General features: G+C 34.6%; 1 protein-coding gene across 4 annotated transcripts in view; it reads left to right on the forward strand.

The window, feature by feature from the left end:
• The window catches only part of SLC2A9 (solute carrier family 2 member 9), a 123,568-nt gene that overhangs the window by 84,637 nt on the left and 18,799 nt on the right, over positions 1–20,132 (forward strand). For all 4 annotated transcript variants that reach the window (XM_032186523.1, XM_032186522.1, XM_032186524.1 and 1 more), the window contains one exon: positions 1,221–1,296. In XM_032186523.1, the coding sequence (XP_032042414.1) occupies positions 1,221–1,296 (76 nt within the window). The remainder of the gene's footprint in view (positions 1–1,220; positions 1,297–20,132) is intronic.

Genomic DNA, 20,132 nt, shown 5'->3' on the forward strand with positions numbered 1-20,132 from the left:
GGCTTGGATAAGTATCCATGTTTACTCTTCTATCAAGTCACATATTTTTATTAAAATTATAAAGACGGCCTTTGCAGAACATCTGCTCTTAAGTTTTCAGATGTTATTAGCAGTTGGTTCTCCAACTCTTTCAAATGGTCAAAGGATAATCATTAAAACAATCTAAATACTGAGCCTAATAGACACACTGCATAATAGACAGACTATAAGAGAAAGCCATCAGAAAATGGGGGTCATTATTTAGCACTGAAATAAATATTTACATGTTTTAGCAAGTGCATTTTACAGTGCCACTTAGGGCACATATATGTATCTTGTATGATAGATATGTATCGTGATCAAATTTGCAAAAACAGTAAAATTCTAATAAAAACTTTGCTGATGGAAAAATAAATAAATGGAGAGACAGAAAGAAAAGGGAATCGCTGAGTTTTTCCTTATCTAATAGTGTTCTTATCAAGAATTAATGTAGATAGTTAAGAAAGAGTGTCCTGAAAACTCAGTAGAAATCATGCAGAGTATTTCATGTTCCTATCATTTAGAGGTATGAATTGAGAGAAATCTACTTTGGAGTAAAATAAAAAGATTGCCTTGTGAGGAAAACAGGTGATTCCTTTAGTGAACATTTACAAGTCCACTAAAGAACCACTTACATTGTGTTCGCTTTTCCCAGTAGTTGTTGCGTGCACGCATAACCTTTCTTGTCTGCAAAATAAAGTTATGGCTAAAATGCCTCGAATGTGGCTTTCATGTGCTATGTGAAGTTTCAGATACAGCTGTCCGATCCAAAGGCAGCCTTCCATATCTGGACTTCTGCCCAGCCTTTAACTGGAGAAATTCGAAGCTCTTTGGATCATCATAGCTGCTCTTTAAACATGCTTGAAATATCTGAGGAGGACAGAGGTGCAGAATCTGTACAATAGAAAGAAAAACTCTTTTCCAGATTGGCTTGAACTTTAGCACAAGAAGTAGTAGACCTTTAGAGTTGTGACTTCTGTGGTGCAGGAGACTGGCTAGTATTTCTCTACATGGATACCACAGAGAGCAAGACCTTCTATGCAAATAATCTAATAAAATTCTACAGAAATGCGGTTTTCTAAATTAGTCCTAGACTAAATTCTGAAATAGAGAATGAATTGTGGAAAAAACTATTATTTCTGATTTTTTAATACTGGAGATAAGTACAATACAATTAATGTGAATGTCTTTTTTTTACCCAGAATAATGTGCATTGGCTTCCTTACCTCAGTATATTTTGCATTCTTGCAATCATTGCATCATTCTGCATTGGACCAGGTATGTCTATTTTTCATGTTTCTTTGTACATTAAATCCCAGCTATTCTTGCACTGGCAGCAATGTTTACAAATTGCTTGTTAGTAATATCACTTAATCCTTGTCTAAGACCTCAAGGGGTGTAAGACAAGGAAAGGTAATAGCAGCACACAGTGATAGCCACATACATAATAAAAACTCAAGTACACACACATTCCAGAACTAGTGCCTAAACTGCAATGAGTACCAAATTATAATGTTGGCAACTATTGTAGGATTGCTTCTGTTTTTTTAAATATATATAGAGAGAGTCTAGTATCTAGATATTCATTTATCAATGCTTATGTTAACAGATTAATGCCAGTAGTACACTGGGAGACCAGTGGAGGGAGAGGAGTGGGGCAACTGAATCTTGCAATCCCCTTGTCCATCTGTAAGGACAAATCTCAGGTTCAACTAAGTCTCTAGTATTACTGGTAAATCTTTTTTTTAGACTGAAGATTTTTAAAAGGGTTTGTAGAATAGAGATGTTCTTGCTGTTTCAATACCTAATGACAGTTAAATGTTGACTTGAAAGTTCTCAAGAATTTTCCTTCAATTGTTTTAAGTAGCTTAAATAATTTAAGTGCAGCTACTTATAGCATCTTTCTTTGTTTCTTCCATAAAAATCTGTTGAAGAGAGTTCTAATTTGTTCTATATTGCAAATACTTTCCACCAATTTTTCGAACCTGCAGATAAATATGTTCTCTTGCATTGTATTTTCAGCATCTTAAAATTAATTCTTTACATTTCTCTGTAACCTCAATATTCATCCGAATATATTCCATTTTCCTTCACTTAGCTTTACATAGACCCTTGCTGAGACTATTCAGAATTTCCTGGTTTACTTTCCATTGTCTTTGGAACAAAGTGTCTGTAGGTGTATGCAAAACCGACAGCTTTTTTTTTTTTTTTTAATATATTAATTGTTTTCTCCAAAATTTTTTAGAAATTATATCTTCTCATGTGTTTTTCACTGTACTTATTGTTTTCAAAGCCAAAGAACATTGTAATGTACCAGTAGCTACCTAGTTGGCTTCTCTACCTCTTCTTTATACCTGACAGTAGTAGGAATATTTTTATAGTATTGAACATTGCTTTGCTTTGCTTTTTATGAAAAATTTGGTAATTGACACTTCAGTGGTGAAGAAGAAATTACGAAGAATCGTATCTTGTCTCCTCTGCAATTCAACAACAGATTTTTAGTTGACTTTTAATGGGGCCAGATTTATCTTCAGTGAAACTTCTCTGAGGTGGATTATCTCTGTTTTGTTTAGTGGGACTTAAGAGCTCTGAACTACTTTCCTACCTCTCATTTCTCTTTCAGAATATGAAAGCAATTTCAATTATTGGCCATGTGTTAAAATGGATGAATGAGTCTCTTGATGCTGTTTAATCATAAAAGAGTCTATCAGTGCAGAAGAAAAGAAGGCCAAGTAGGGCAGCTGCACTTCTTTTTGTGCAAGCAGTGATACTTGGGTTCCAAAATCGGAACCAAGCTATTGTACTAATGGGCCAACCCCAGCTGCCAGATTTTCTGGAGCAAAGAACACTTGAGAGAAACTGTGCCAATTTAGTAGTAGTGGCTACAAGAGGACTTTGACCTTAGAATATCTTAATGGAAGATTTATGTTACTTGGCAAATCTCAGGATTTGCTGGGTTTCTTAGTGTGAAATATTACTTTATATTTCTATTCTATGAACTAAAATTTAGTTGAATAACTAATCAAACAATTATAAAACTTAGTAATTAAAAAAAAAAAAAAGACAAAAAAAAAATAAAAATGCTGCAGATGTAAGATTGCAACTGTGTGTGAGGAATAAGAGATGAATTCCGTGGAATTACTTATCCTTATGTTTCCTTAAATAAGTAAAATACAACACACTGAACATTTCAAGATAGATCAGACTTATTCCATAACTGAGATAATGTTCAGTGTTTTCCTCAAGCAAGTCAAGTACGGCAATACAGTCAAAACAGTAATTTTTTGAGTAAAATAAATACAAAAATGAAAAGATTTTTCTGAGATTCCAACATAAGAAAGTTTCAATTCCAATAGATTTCCACTTTTTTTTTTTTTTCCAGTTTCAAGGATGTCACTTTGCAGCTGGTCCTGCAGCTGCGTTATCATCATTATCATTATACCTTCTACCATTGTAGTCTGCACAGATAGTACTTTCTCATCAGTGACCTGCTGCATGTATTTATGTATGTCCCAGTGTGCAAGACATTGTAATATTTTTCAGTTATTTAGTTAACTAAATATTCAGTATATTAGTTAACTCACATACAGTTACATACCATGTTTCATTTGTTCATTTTGCATAAAAGGAGAGGATGTAATTAATTCATGGTAGAACAAAGAAAACAATGAATTGCCTGGGTTAAATCTTCTCTTTCTGAAAGATCTCTGCTAGATGAGTAGAGGTGAGCTTATAGAAAGAAGAAGATCATTACCCACAAGCCATATACTAATTAATTCATTTGGAAAGACAGAGGAATGAACCTCATCATTTTGTGTAACAAAGATAAGATCATTTCAGCCAGGTTTCAGAAACTTGAGCATTAGTGACAATCTGTAATGCTGTTTTGAAACATTTTGACAGCATGCCTAATGAGTTCACTGGAACTCTTTCTGTGATCTTAGTTTCAAACTTTGTAAAATTTAAGTAAGGGTTGAATCATGCATCTCTTATTTATGGAATAAAACTATTAGTGTTGGCTTCTGTGGAACAAATTCTGTCTGAACAAAAATGACTCATGAGTAATGATTCTGAGTCCTAAATTACTACACAAAGATCAATACTGAATAGTGTGTACTTCTGTTCTTTTATTCCAGAACTCTGCAGTCCAATGGGAAATCTGTATTTCTGGATATTCCTAGATAGGGCAAATAAGACTCACTAGCCATTATCAGATAACTTAAAATCTTGACTTTGTTTTGTTCAAAAATATACTGTGACAGTTATTATACTAATATATATATATATATACACACCCTATATATGGCAGAAATGATGTTCATACACGTACTAAGGAAAAAAGTACATGTTCATACATGTACTAGGGAAAAAAGATACAAAAACTAGATACATGTACTACGGAAAAAAGTTACAGGGAAGTGTGCAATACCATTGGAGTGTCATGGTAAATAAAAATACCATTTATTATAATGGGAAAGTCACTAATGAAAATTAACCTTAACTTTCAGTTCCTTCTACTGTTGGGGTTTTAGTAAGAGCAAGTAAGTAAACAAGAACCTATTTCTGAACAGATCTCCAATGCAGTGGCTGTTAGAGAATGTCCAAAGAAAAGTACGAACAAGGCAAGCATGTAAGCCACTTTTCCAGAAGGAAATTTTTTCAGCTTAGTGTATTCCTGAGAATAGTTTCTAAAATTGTCATAGTCTTGCATGAATTAGTTCGTTTTCTGTCTGAAACTGCAAAATTTTAGCATCTGCAACATCCTTTGGCAAAAAAAATTTGCATGTCTACCACCTGCCATGTGTATAACTGCATCCTTTGTCTTTGTGATGCCTTCTGTCTTCCATTGGAAGAAATGTAATAGTTGATTCCCTTCCTCCCTCTGCAGGTTTCTTGTGATCCTGTAGACTCATCACCTTTTCCAGACTGAATGGCTATTTCTTATTCCTTCTCTCTCAGAGATATTTTATGACACCCCTTTAGCAGGAAAGTTTCACACTTAAATATCTGGTATTCTTTTTTAACACTCTGCTGTTTTAATGAGATAAGACTGAGGCTTAGAAATAAATGTCCCATCTTTCCAGTCAGTAAAAGTCTTTTTACACCAGAAAATTAATGTATTTTTTCATTATTGTCAAGTTGCAACTTTTTAATATTTTTGCCTTTCTATAGAAGGCTGAGCATCATTTGCTTATATTGTTTAACCAGGTGCTATTGTCATAGTACTGCTCATGCTTACTATCTTATGAAATTCTTCTGTAGAAGGAGCATGCTCTTTATGCTCTTATTTAGAGCTTTTCAGCATTCTTTGGAGTAAATCCTACATGGTTTGTCATGATTTCGCAGATACAGATCTTCATCTAGGATGAATTCACTTTGCATTCATTGAGCTATTGGTACTTGGAAGAATTATCCTATCTGAGAATAGTAAATAATGTGGACAATTGAGCTCATAAAATACTCCTAGAACTTTCTAGATAATAAATACAGTATTTGCTCTCTTGCTAGACCGTCTGATACTTGCTTGATAGCTTATATATTGTGTGGCCTCCCACTTTCAGAATAGCATATGGATGAGTACCATCTGCTTTTTACAGCTAGAATCAGCTGTTACTATATATATTTTTTTTCTATTTGTTTCATTTTTCTGAACTCAGATTTTCAGCCTGCAGATGCTTTTCAGACATATTGCTAAACACTGAAACAATAATGTTAACAACAGGTATGTTCATGCATGCGAGTGATTTGGTACTTCATTGTTTTTATCAAAGGACAAAAGAGCAGAAAGAAATCTTTCATGTATTTACCAAAAAAATAAAGGGGACCTTATGTTCAGAATAGACAATGCTTTCCAGTGTTATTTTGGTGATGTGAACAAGTTAGCAAGTTACTAAATATTTTTACAGTTTTCACCTCAAAATGTGAAAGCTGCATGGAAATGTATTTCATGGTCACACATTTGACCTGAAAAAAAATATATAGTATGTTTCTACTGAGGAAGTGTCATCCAATATAGAGTAAACAGAAAGGACTGATGAGTTTCTTTCTCAAAAAAAAAAAAAAAAAAAAAAAAAAAGAGAGAGAGAAAGAGAAAAAAAAATGTAATAAGAGAACAGTTTCAATACCTCCACAAAGCATTTGTGCTGTTTTTCAGAGCGAATGTATTGATTTGGAATGCTTTGACTGAGTGAGCAAACACTGTGCAACTCATTGGAAATTTAGTTAGTGATAGATGGGCTTAGGTACATGCAAAACATCTTCCTTCTTTGACCTTGTCTTAGAGTAATATTTTTTAAAGATGAAAAAATGCTAAATCCAGCTATAGTTATTCCCACTTTCTCAATTAAATCCATATAGTTGCTTCATCATGGACACAGAATACTACCATGTTGAGCTATGGCTACAGAATCTATGCCTGTTTCAGGAAAACCACAATAAAATCAGACTTAAACAGGAAAAGTGAAGCTTATTTCTATTTGTTTACTTGAATTCCCTGTCTACTCATTGTGCCTTTGCAGCAGTTGCTGTGCAAGCAATTGATTTTTTATTTTGCTGGGTAAATTGAAAAATATCTATATGTATGTGTGTGTATTGGGGAATTTGAGGTAGTTTTACAAAGCTGATGGAAATTGAGTCCTTTTATCTACTAGACAGTTAAAAAACAAACACACACACACACAAAAAAAAAAAAAAAAAAAAAAAAAGAAAGAAAAAAGAAAAAAACGACAAATAAACAACAATAAACCAGATGACCCAAGATGTGTCCAATCCATCCAGAGACAGTTTTCTGCAGAGGTATAACACCAACAGTCAGGGAGGCTGTGTTATATGTTGGATAAGGGATTTTCACTGTTTTTGAAGCTGTTCCAATTTCTTTAAAACACACAAATATTCATTCTCTGAACTAGAAAATGACTCTTCTGCCATGTGTCAAGAGATTCACCCGAGATGGTAGGACGTGGGGAAAAAGAAAACCAACTGTAAGTGGTTACAGCAGTTTTGGCATGGACTTACAGATAACTTTCCCAATGGAAATAAGCATGACAAAAAATACAGCAAGACCTTGAATCTTTGGGAACTTGGCCTAAAGCAATTCGATGTGTTGTCTTTGTATGAAGAGCTTTATTAATATTTCTTCTTCAGAAGACCATTATGTTTACATGTTTACATCCTTCTATCCAGTTTTGATAAATGGAGGAAGCAGTGTTGCAGCTGGGGAGGTTATTTATGAGTTCTGTCTTTGAAACAATTTAATGAAGGGTAGGATGTGGACTGTTCTAAGAATATTCCTAACTTTAATGTAGGCCTTCCTTTACCACCTTCTTTCAGAAACTGAAGAAGTATTATGTCTTTCAAATCAAGCCTTTGCAAATTCAGTGACACTGAAAACAGTAAACTTGAGTACTGGACATATTTTACCATTGGCAATAAGTACAAATTACCCAAGACCTTATTGTTGTAGCGAGACTTGTAGAAGGTGTCTGCGTTGCCCTTCCTTTGACCAGTAGGGAAAGTTTTAGAAATCTGAAAAGTTGCTTTTATATCTATTGCCTGATAAGTCAAGCCATCTTTGTGGGGGAAACTTGTGTTATTTTGGTAGCACTTCAAGTCTGAGATTAGTGATCCAAATTTACTGATCTAAACTAGTCTAAAGTGACTAAAGAGTCACTTTATCATTCTCATTTCTTGTAATAGGTGATGTATATGTTCAGGCAGCTGGAATGTAAAAGAGACTTAGAAAAAAAGGAGCAGAGTGAGGATTTAAGAATATTTGAAAATGTTAGTTAAGTGAGAATATAAGAATGATATCTATAAGTATCACATGGAAAGCTTACCTATAACTATTTCCATTTTATCTATAAGTCATTTCAAAGCCAGTTTTATGTTACCACACTATATACACATTATTTTACATCTTATCTTAGAGTCCTAACACATCATATTGCCATGTATCATCTCTCTGTATTCTAATGTGAAAAATATGCATTATATTGTCATGTGCCACATCATCATTTCTGTGATGAAGACTTAGAGTTGATTGTTAGAGCAAAGAAGTGCTCATGGAGCAGTTTGCACAGGAAGGCTGCAAAGAAAGGCTTCTGTGAAGGTGAAGTAAGTTCTATATGAAAAGATACAGAATAACTTCATAGTGTTCAACAAAACAGAAGATTGAGAGTACGTTTTCTGTTTCTAAATACATGAGCAAAAGAGAGAACAACACTGAGTAGGGAGAATAAGCTGAAGGCAAATGTTACTGCAGAAAATAACAACAAATCCCAAATCTAGGTGTTAAGCTAGCCATGAAAAAAATGCAGGGAGAAATTGGAAGAAAACTCCTAACCACTGAAAGAGCTGAGTTCTGTTTCAGCAGCACAGTGGAAACAGAAAAAGGGTAAACTAAATAGCAAAAGGAGAAACTAAACAAACAAGCTTTATAAATTTATAAAGCAACTGTATGAAATACTGCCTGAAACCACTGAGGATGGGATTTGACACAGATTTAATCTGATTGTGTGTTCCTTTATCTCCAAGTCCTACATTCTTACTCTACCTCCAAGTAGATCCTCTGTATAAAATCTGTCTTCGCTTCCATTTGTCAAAAAGCCATTGTGCCTACAAAGATGTTCTTAGAGAGGATTTTCTACCTGGTCATTATGTAGAGCACGTAGCCAATGACTTACATCAGTGTCTGTTTATTTTTTGTTTGTTTGTTTGTTTGTTTTTAATTCAGTGGAGCTTCAGTGAGAAGAGAGCAAGAGTATGTATTTAGTCCTTACACAGTATTTTCAGAGCATCTGACTTTACTGTCTTATGTTGTGTAACATTTTCAAAGTGATTATTCTAGCCCAAAATCCCATGGGCATTTCTGTGGGTGAGTAACACTCCCCTTCAGAAGAAATACTGGCTTCAGTGGTGTTTGTGTGAAGTTGAATTCAGTGTGAATAGTATCAGAAGTGAATCATTGTGATTTTCTTTCAGCTCCTTCTTATAAAATAAGTTCCTGTTCAGTATGCATCAGGATGGCAAAATCAGATGAGTAGTAGGTTTCCAGAGAAACATGATGAGAGACATGATCTCATCACAGAAAAGTGAAATCACTAAAATTCATTCTTTGATGGAATTTGAAAAAAAAAAAAAAATAGTAATTTTATGCTTGCAGGATCTTTGTTTTCCAACCTCTTGCTTTTAATACTGATTGCACTTTCATGCACAGCTAAGAAACATTAACAGACCAGACCATTTCAGAAAAATATTTCACTTGGTTTTTGTCACTGTTTTGTCTTGTAACTGAGTTTTATAATACATACTTGTCATAGTTTATTGAACGTGAGTGAAGTTTTTCCTAGTACAGCTCAATATAGACACAGTGGAAACGTGATAATGGTATATTCAGCATGTGTTAAATTGACATTATAAAATAAACAAAAGAAAACTCAGAAGAAATCATTTCTGTGCCCTGAGGTGTATCAAACATATTTTGGTATTTAAAGTTTAAATCAGTCAGTGCTCTTATTCTGAATGCCAGTGTATAGCTGTATTGACAGCAGAGCAGCTGTGATAAAAGGGTCACCTTGAAAGCCATGAGGTTTGTTCAATCTGAAATGTCATCAGAGAAGAAAAAAAAATCTTATCTTGGATGTGAAACACAAACAAAGGTGTGATAGCACACATGTAGACATAAAAGTACTGAAATGAAAGGCAGTGTCAGTATTATCAAATGAAATAGGCATTTATAGAAGCTTTGTGTGATGCTTTAACTTCTCCACTTAGAGGGGAGATGTAAGAATTTCTAATGCTCATGGCTTGCCACAGAGACATTCTTTTAGTACAGTTTGAGAAAGTGTTTGGAGCTTGCTTGTGTGGAAAAAAAAATCTCTTTATACTAGAAAAATTTATCATGTTAAAAAGAAACCAATAAACCCATGTTGCTGAATATGTAATTTAATAAGTAGTAGATTTCAAAGTTTAATTTTCAAAGGATCTTTTATTCTATAAACTAGAAGCCTTTACAGTCATTCCAGCAGGTAAGCATCTTTTGATATTGCCAAATAGTTCCTGCATTAGAAACAAAGGGTACTTGCACAGAAATAACCTTTAGTTTTCCTCAGTATGTAATAAAAGGCTTGGTTTAAAAGCTGTAAGGCTTTGGGGGAACAACAGTAGATTTAAATCTGCTGCCCTAAGAGTGGCTAAATATTCCAAACATGAGTTATAGTTCTGATCAGGGATAACTCATACTAACCTGGAGATATATTTATTATGTAATAAGTAGCATAAATTTGTCTCAGTTGAAGATTTTCTGAGGCATCTCTGGCCCCATCCTTTGCCCTGTTGTGCCGCTCCATTTCTGTGGAAAACCATCCATCCAACACAAGTAGCCCTATGGGTAGCATCTCAGCCTCCCAGCTGCCAGCAATCAGAGCTTGCCATATTAATGAGGAGTGCCATTTCTTTAATTTATGTGGGCTGTGAACCAAGCAGCAGGAGTTCTGATTTACCATTCCTTTTCTATTTAGTGATGGAAAAAGCTACTCCCTACACTTGAGACAGGAGTAATTTCAACTACTGCTACTAAATCAAGGAGGTTAAAGAATGGGAAGTTTAAGGGTTTCACGTGAGAATTTCTCTTTTGGTTGCCTTTCAGTGAACAAACTGAATTTTGGAGTTAAGGAAAAAAAATTATCTGGGTGCACTTTCACTAAATTTTTTGCAGGGTAATAAACATGTCCCTTGATTATAGTAATGAAAGTATAATTCAACGCATTTGGGATTAATACCTGTTTTATGTTTTGTTCAAATGCTCCTCTCTTTAAAGTGCAGCATAGAATAAATGTAGCTTTTAACAGTTCTGTTACAGAAGTGATTTTCATTCTTTATAATTAATGGAAGTTGTAAAGAAAAATGATCCTCTCGTATTCTTAAGGTAACTGTTGGATAAAGGAACTGCTGGAGATGACATTTGGAGTTCTTAGCAGCAGGAAAACTTAACAAACTTCCTCCCTTTAACAATAGATTTTACAAATTTTCTTAATTGAAGCTTTCAAAAAGTGAACATTTTGACACTTGAGAGCACTCCTCTTACCTGAACTAGTGTGTTTTCCTGAGTGATAGTTAATTACTTGCTGATGGCTCACAACTCAAAGACTTAAGAAATTTGCTGCTGAAAAAATTGCATCCATGTGGTTTAGAGCTCAATTAAAAGACTGATTTATTCAAATGTTGTGTAAATGATGTAGGCACATTATTCAGAGTAATGTGGAGTAGATACAGAAAGCCTAGTAAAAAATACTGAAGGTAGAAGGCTAAATAAACAGCACTAGGTAACTTTCAGGGGAAAGTAAAAATAGGTCAGAAGTACAAATCCATATACAAGAATTATATCAAAAGTAGTTTGATGGTTTGTGTTTGCCAGTTAGCAGCTGATTCCTTTGGATCTCCAGATGTTATTTGTCCTACTCTAGAAAATTCACTTTTTTGAGAAACATTCAATTTTTCTGAAAACAGCTGGCTTTTTTGACTGGGAGGTGTTTCCTGTCCAGTCATCAAAGTAGCTGCTAAGTATTTTTCAAAATTACTATTAAATTATACTGTATTACTCATCTTCTTGTATCCTCTGTAATGTCTACCTAGAGGAAGGCTTTAATGAGAGGAAGCTTTTAGTTCTCCTGTGCCATTGATGTTCTTCCACTCAGTTGAAAAAATAAATCATAACTCTAACGCAGTTAAACTTTTGAGGTCACAAAAACACATAAACCGCTATAAAGTGTTAGACTACAACTTTGTTTGGATTGCTGTCATGCGGTGCTAGTAGCGGATGTTTCGAGGGAAACCTGTGAACAGGGTATGTCTTCCTCCAGAGTACATCCAATGCAGCTTCTGTCATGTCATTCTGCTGGTTATGGAGTTCTTGGGGCAGAGGTTGAATGTGGACCACCATATTTGGGTGCCAGCAATTGACTGTCTTCTGTCAAGTTGTTACTCATAGTGAAAGGTCATCTTCAGGCTATTTGTTTTCTTTTTCTGTTTGGTAACAATCAGGTACTGTGATTTGCTATATCTGTTTTGGCTATTCAGCCAAAATATCTGTGTTTGTAATACTCTGCATTCTGGAGCTGCAGCCAAATTCTTTAATCACTGTCATTTGAGACCCAGTGTCCTAAAAACTTCAATAGTTTCCAGAAATCATAAACAGTGAAGACTTAGTCTGTTGCCCATCTTAAACAAGGGGGGGAAAAGAAAGAGACACTCTTCTGTCCAAGTTTCTCCGAAAATTTGGTCCAATATTCTTACTCTTGGGAACCTTCAAGATGAATGCAGCTATACAGTGACATAATTGTGCATGGCTACTATGATTAATTTGTTTGTTAAAAGATTTCATGAGGAAAGCCTGACATGCCACACTGAGTTTTCAAGACTGTTTTAGCTTGCATAGTTTCACAACCAGCAGCATTTTGTGCTAATGTGTTGTCATCTTGAATTCATGACAGGGAAATCATGCCTGGTGTCTCTGTATTTTTTTTAAGTAGATTACTATAGAAGTAATCAGCCTCAACTAGATAGGGATTTTTTTTTTATTTTTTTTTTCTGTTTTTAGTCCTTTCATAGTGTTATGAATGCCTGAACGTTTCACTTACCTAAGACTGATCACTTGTGAGTCTTTATTTCAGGTATTTCCATGATATTGCCATCTGTATAGTGGATGAAAATGTAAGGGGCATTTCTCTGCTTCTATTAAAGTAGGAACTCCCTTTTTAAAGATCATTGTTTTTAATAAGTTGATATTAACAGAAGTAATTTTTAATCACCATCTGATTATTATAATGATACTGAGAATAATTATAAAATGAATTATTTCATAAAGTCTCTTAGTCATAGCTAAATAAAGAAATTTTTTCTTCACTTTCAAACAGAATAGAAAGCCAGGCTATAATTAAGGTTCTGATATGATAAAGTGAGTCTGGAAATATAGCAGATGTTTAAAAGACTATTCACATGTAGTTAAAGGTTGAGTGTATTTTTGAATTGTATTTTGTTCTTTAGTAGCTACACAGAATAATAATGGTGAAGTGAAAAAAAATATTGCTAGTGCTACAGTAGAAATGTAATATTGATGTTCAGTTTTCAGATGTTTCATGATAACTACTGCACCTAGCTCTGGTCTGGGCTATCCACCACAAAAAGAAGAAAAAAAAAAAAAAAAGGAAAAGAAAAAGAAAAAGAAAAAAAAAAAAAGGAAAGAAAAACACATGCACAGATCAAAAAAATAACTCCACCAAACCGAAAGTGTTTCCAAAACACCAAAAAGATTATGTACTAATTGGATTTGTAAATCAATTAGCAGAATGGCCTGTTTCTGGGCTGCTGATTCTATTAGAATTAAAAATCAAATACTGGTTCTACAAAAAAACCTACTGCTTAATAGAAATTGAGACTAAGACAATTTGATCATCTAGCCTGCTTTCATGTGTATTAACAGCCACTGCATTTCATTCAGTCTCTAAAAACTCTAGAAATGTGTGCTGTAGAACAGGAAAATCAATTTGATAAAAATGTTCAAGATCCAATTAGCAGCAACTAATTGATAAGAAAGAGATGTCTTCAGTTAATACTAAAACATAAACCCACAGAAGAGAGAGAGAAGGAAACAGTAAAAATAAAAAAGGTAAAGATACTCTACTCAAATGCTGAAAATGAGGTTGACTTGGGCCTATACAAACTAGTTAGGATCTCCTTACTGATGAAGAAATATTGATATATTTTAAAGTCCTTGTCACCATGGTGCAATAATATTCATATTTGGGGACGGTGCAGTGAAGTGTACCTCTTATTGAGCATATTTAGGTAGCTTTGTATTGGGAATATATGAATCTAATAAACTGTAACACCAAGTAGTCCAGTTGATTCATTTTGGTAACTGCCCCTATGTCCTGGTTTCAGTTAGAACAGAGTTAATTCTCATCCTAATCCAAAACATAGCACCCTACCAACTACTAGGAGGAAAATTAACTCCGTCCTAGATGAAACCAGGACAATCTAGCATGACAAAACCATTTTTTTTTAGTACTTGATTGGTCTTGTACAGTTCCAGACTACATTACTTACAGATTGCTTTCCTTTAATTTTCAACAGATCCTTGTACTGAATGGTATTTCAAGAAGTGCATCACTTTTACATACAGTTTTTTTCTACCTATTTCTACTACCTTTCTACTACCTATTTTCTACTACCTTTGCAGACTTGAGACTTCATTTAAGACTGAACAATTTTCAGAAACAATGTGGATAAGAGATGAGTATAAAATGGTATAGATGAGGATGAGCAGGACTGCAAAAGAATTTTAATGCAAGATGGAAAAAATTTTAGATGCTGTTAGATTTTACTTTGATGTTATGGAGTTGGTGGAATGAAGTAAAAAGAGATGATAAAATTGAGTAACTGACAAGGAAGATGATCAAAGAACTGGTATTTGAACTCATGAAGTAGAATGTAGTGGTAAAGCACACCAGATAGAAGGAAATAAGGATAATTTAAGCAGGGTGAGATAATAATTTGCATATAGTTAAAACATTTATGGATGAACTAACAGATAGTGGACATTTTGCGCTGGAAGACCAAGCACAATTCAGAGGTGAATGCAGAGCATAAATGATGCAGAGATTAGAGTGAAAACTGTATTCTGCTCTTGGCTTTCAGTTCTAGGTTGCAGTGAAAAAGATTATGCTGTCAAAGCTGACTGAGTTCAGGGGATGTGTGGGGATTTGTGGTAAGGGGAAAAGGAAAAATTATGAAAAACTGAAAATATTACTCAGGCTTCCAAGAAAACAGCTGTATTTAAAAGGAAGTATCATACCTCCTGTAAAGGATGATATCTTGACAGTACTGAACTTACTGGGGTACTCAATTATGTAATAAGTATTTTGCCTTCATTAAACAATTTTGCAGAGAAAAATGGTTCAGTCAGTAAATGAGTGCTCATAAAATTGTCCTTGAGAATACTGCTTTATGGAACCAAAAATTATAAGAAAATGCATTAATTATTGTTCAAGAGAAGGAGAATTTCACTGAACAAGAAGTGATCAGATGGTTCAGATACGGGTATTCTTATGTCTTTTACATTACAAAATTATGTGGAATATCTACTTTTAATGTAATTACCTAGGCAACTGTAGAAAGAATATTCTGTAGTTTCTTTATTAGCTGATAGACTTGCTATGTGAACCACTTTAATGTGAATTACTGAGAATTGAGAATTAACATATTAACTAATGACGTTACTGCAGAGGATATGAGGTACTTCTGTTGTACACCATTGTTTGGTTAATTTATTTACTCTAAAGTGATGTTGGCTAAACCAAAGGCCACTTATTAAATGCAAAAGCCTTTTCCACACAATATTGTATTAAAACTATAATGTTAATACCTATAATGTATTAGTTACTATATTATCAGGTTTTGCCAGGTTCTGTATTTTTTGTTTTCTAATTTGGTTCTATAATGTACGCTTCTGGTTTGCCATAGGCTGACTTAGCTTTAAATGTCCTATGTTCAAGTGGTCCTTAATCTAAGGCAGAAGAGACCAAGCTCTTCAGATGGTACAAATTAATGTGGTTAACTAACTATATTGTTTTATACAAGCCAAGTGCCTGCTTTGCTTAATTCAGTAGTACATGAGATCAACAGTTCTGCGGAGAGCTGCAGACAGACAAGAGAGTCTGCAGCATGAAGCTATGACTCAGTACACACATATCACACATTCTGCTCCCAATTCTCTTAACGGGATTAGCTAGGCAATACAGTTGTCCCATCTGAATACATAACACTGTTATTTCGTGGGGTATTATTCCACCACATAGAATGTACAAGATTACACAGCATCTCTTTAAAGATCAATATATTTTAGAAAATTCTTGTTCTATCTGTTGACCTATAGACATGGAAAACATTCACAGTTCATATTGGGTGCCTCACTAGCAGTTCTACAGTACGTACTTTCCAGCATTTTCATTTGTTTGTTTGCATTTTTGTGTTTTGGTAGCTAAGGTCTGAATACAAACAGACTTTTGAGGTCTCAGTGAAGAATACTAGGTTGCTCTGCCAGCTTGCTTTCTTGCAGGAACTTTGTCTGACTTTCATTCCTCCCCACCATAGCTGTCCTCTAGAGTTGTCTTCTTGCACTTGAATTGCACATACTGAAATCTTTCACTGAGATGGTACTCTATTTCCCAACCCTATTAGGATGTATCAGTCTTCTCCACCTACATACCTTGCCTTGCAGTCAACTTGATCTTGTGTAGAGCTGGCAGACATTTTTTAGCAAAACAGAACATTGTTGAAAAGTACTTGCCTGATTTGTCAAAGCATTTCATTTTGAAGATTTTTTTCTTTCAGAGAACGGGGCAGAAAAGTCTGGGAGCTCACAGTTTTTAGGATTTCCAGGCCCTCCTGTTAGAAAGGTACTTGGCTGCATTTCGAGCTGCAGGGCTACAAAGCCTAGGGCTCACAAGATGCCAAATACTGCCTGAATACATGGAGCTGTGTCCTGAGCCTGTGTTGAAAGATGAGCAGGGGGCTCAGGGTGTTCCTTTCTCATCATTAGTTCTTAGGATGCAAAGACTCTATTGACTTTAGAGGCAGTTGATTAATATAATAAATCTCCCTCATTTATATGAGGCATTTATTCTCTTAAGTTTCATTGCATAAATCATCTATGACGTTAATTCCTGGATAGGTAATGGATAGAAACAGAATGAGGATCTCAGCATTTTCCTTCATTTTTCATGTTTTTTGTATTCATATTTTTGTAATGAACCAAGTAACTTCTGCTAAGCAGTATTTGTAACTGCTCACTGATCAAAACAGTAACTATATGCACTTATTTTTTCACAGGAAAATATGCTACTTGTTCAAATCTAAATATATATTTGAAAAAAAAAAAAAGAAAGAATAGAATAGAATAGCATAGCATGTATAGCAAGAATAGTATTTCAGTTATATCATTCCAATTTCATGTATAAAAGACTGTTGGGTTCAGATTCTGGATGTTTACCAGCAAGTGACATTGATTCTAAGTGTAACTGGACAAATTATGGAAGGAAATGACTAAAATACAGAGATATAGAGGTTTTGTTGCATGTCAAATTGTGTTGTGTAGGCATAGTCTAGTTTAATTAAGCAGGCCATTGATATACAAGGCCTATAATAAGAGATTTGCAATTTTCAGTGGAGGTAGCATTATAACAGATATAACAGTCTTTCTTTAGTGCCACTGCAGTCTGTTAAGAGCTTCTTCCATTATATTCACTGCAATGCTGAAAATAACAAAGAATTATATAATATAATAAAAAAGAAATGAATCACTATAAGCATTGCAGTCAATGCATTGCCTGTTTAAATTAATGTTCAGAAGCTACCTTGCTGAAAAACTCCTACAGGAAATCGTATTATACATTTTAATTTATGATTAGAGCTAAAATAAAGCTGTTTCACTGAAAAATGCATGGAAAGTATTTCAGTGGAAGTATTAATGTTCATTCCCCATGAGAAAGGATATCAGTTAGCTTTTTGATGAAACCATTTCAACCATGTTCAAACACGTATTATGGTTGCAAAATTCATGACAAAATTTTTAAAGACTGTTTCAAAAAAACACAGTAGATTTATTGGATTGTTTTTAGCTGTAGTTCCCAAGCATCTATTGAACAGAAATATATAGATAATTAATTCATAGGAGAGCTTGCAATGAGACTGGCTATAAGGAATGTTTGGTGAGATGCCATATCATTGTGATGACCCTACTACTCAAAAAGCAAGGTGGAAAATCTTGAGATTTTGTAGGGTCAGTGAGGGAGGATCAAGCCTGTAGCTGCAGACTGTAATGGCATACTCTACAACCTGGGCTGACCTACTCAAAGCATATTGCAGCTTCCTCCAATCCCATGCACCCAGATTTCTTTCTCAAAGAAACCAAGTTAAGAAGGGATCCTTGAGTACACCTCTGCACCTTGAAATGACTGGGGATGGGAGGATCCCTGGGGCTATGAGCTTAGCTGATTTCATGTACCTTTGCTGTTTGTCTAAAGGATTTACATTTTTCTTTCTACTTGCCCTAAGTTCCATTTCATTTCATTCAGCTGAGGAGTGTGTTCTTCTCAATGATGTGGCTCTTGGCAGGTATATGCAACCCCTGCTCTGACTCTTACTAAGATCTCTGCTCTTCCAGGCATATAGCACTATACAGCAATGACCTGGCTTCATTCAGTCATTTGTTTCTAGGCCTGGTCTGTGTTTCAGCTAAACTGCCAATTATTTTTCAGGCTCCTTGATTCTTCCATACAATTCCTCTTAAGTCATTCCTCTACAGAGGTTGACTTTCTCTGTTGTGCAATGTTATAGAAATTCATTTCTATGCCATGAGAAAATCTGGAGGTCTGTCTGTGCCACCTTTCCCAATTCCTGATTTACAAAACATTTAGAGCTCAGAGGAGCTGCTAATTTCTTTTTTCTTTTTAGATTTTGCAAAATACTATTTTATTTTACTATTTTTAATTGATTATTTTTGCAATTAGATTGAAGAGCTTTTGTGATAATCATCACTAAAACTTTTTATTAGTCATGCCTAATATGTATCTAGAATTTACATCTGAATTTCAATTTTTTTTTCTTTTTTTTCTTGGTTTTTACAAATAGTGCCCATGCATTTTTGTTTTCATAACATTTATGCTTTCTGATGTTTCTGTCCTTCTTTTTTTTTTTTTTTTTTTTTTTTTTTTTTATTGTTATTTCTCTTGCTTGCCTCTGGCTTTTTTCCTCTCTTGTACAATGTGTATTGTTCTAAATGGATCCAGAACAGCATTTTTTATTATATTGACAAGAACAGCAACACCTCTGTAGATTGTCCTACAGCAAAGGCATGACAGAATAAATGACCATAAATAAATCATCTTACATGGTTTCTATGTTTCCAGTCCTTCACTTCTCTCTAAGGAGCAAGTGCTCTGGCAAACCACTGCCTTGTATGGCACTTGTGACCTAAAACAGATACTGACAGAACAGATGTGATTGTTGTTTTGCCTGCCATAGCTTAGGATTCGAACCCAAATACCAAATGTATGACAAAATGGGTACTGGAAGCCACCAAAGATTGATAGAACATATGTTGCTAGAATTTCAATAGTTATACCTCTTCTGCTATTCATTCTGCATTGTCAAAGCGCTGTTGGCAGAGGTCAAATTTGTTGGTTAAGAATTAGGTTCTACATGTGGCTTGCAGAAACACATTAAACAGAGGCATGGATGGCCTCATCTCCCCATGTTTCTGTTTTCTATGTATGAAATAGGAGGAAATATTTATTTGCTGTATACTTTTTAAAGTGTAATTTATACTGACTGTCTTTAGGACAGAAAGCTGGGTTTGTTACAGTTGTAGATATATTCTCAGAAGAAGTCACATTAGTTGATAAAGGAGAGTGATGCCTATTAATGTATAATCTAGCCTTTGGCTGCATCACATTGCCTTTCTTTTACACTCGTATTCACAGTCCCTGCATTTGAAAGATATGAAATAGAGGAATATCTGACACTGTGTGTCATTTGCATGTCCTGTTAGATGTTTGCAAATTACTATCTCATACTGCTGATAGAACAGCTTCTGATGCATGTGTTTAAGTGCAATGCCACTGAGCACAAGGGGCTACATGAAGACCCAATGGATGGGCGAGTCTTCAGTGTTGTTTTTATCTTAATTTATGTGTATTTTGGAAGCAGGATTGTTACAGAGACTTTTGAGAGAAGGTGTATCTATTTACATGTTTTTGATTACTAAAGCGCCTAAACCAGAGAAAGGATTGAGATAATAGATGTGTACATCAATCTTGCCTACAGAGCTAAGTGGTAATGCAGAAAATAAGGCATAATAATAAAGGCAGATATGAAGTTCTTGAGGTAGAAATTGGTAGCACCAGAATACTGAAAACCTGACTGAGGTCATGAGGTTTATATTTTTCCAAACTGCTGTGAAAAAATTCTGCAATCATATGTGTGTCTGATGTGCAATATTAACTAAAATAAGTATACAATCAGCAAATGCTTTATTCTATGGAAACAGAAATATTTCT

The sequence above is a fragment of the Aythya fuligula genome, chromosome 4 (assembly GCF_009819795.1).
Source record: "Aythya fuligula isolate bAytFul2 chromosome 4, bAytFul2.pri, whole genome shotgun sequence".
In the NCBI taxonomy this organism is placed as follows: domain Eukaryota; kingdom Metazoa; phylum Chordata; class Aves; order Anseriformes; family Anatidae; genus Aythya; species Aythya fuligula.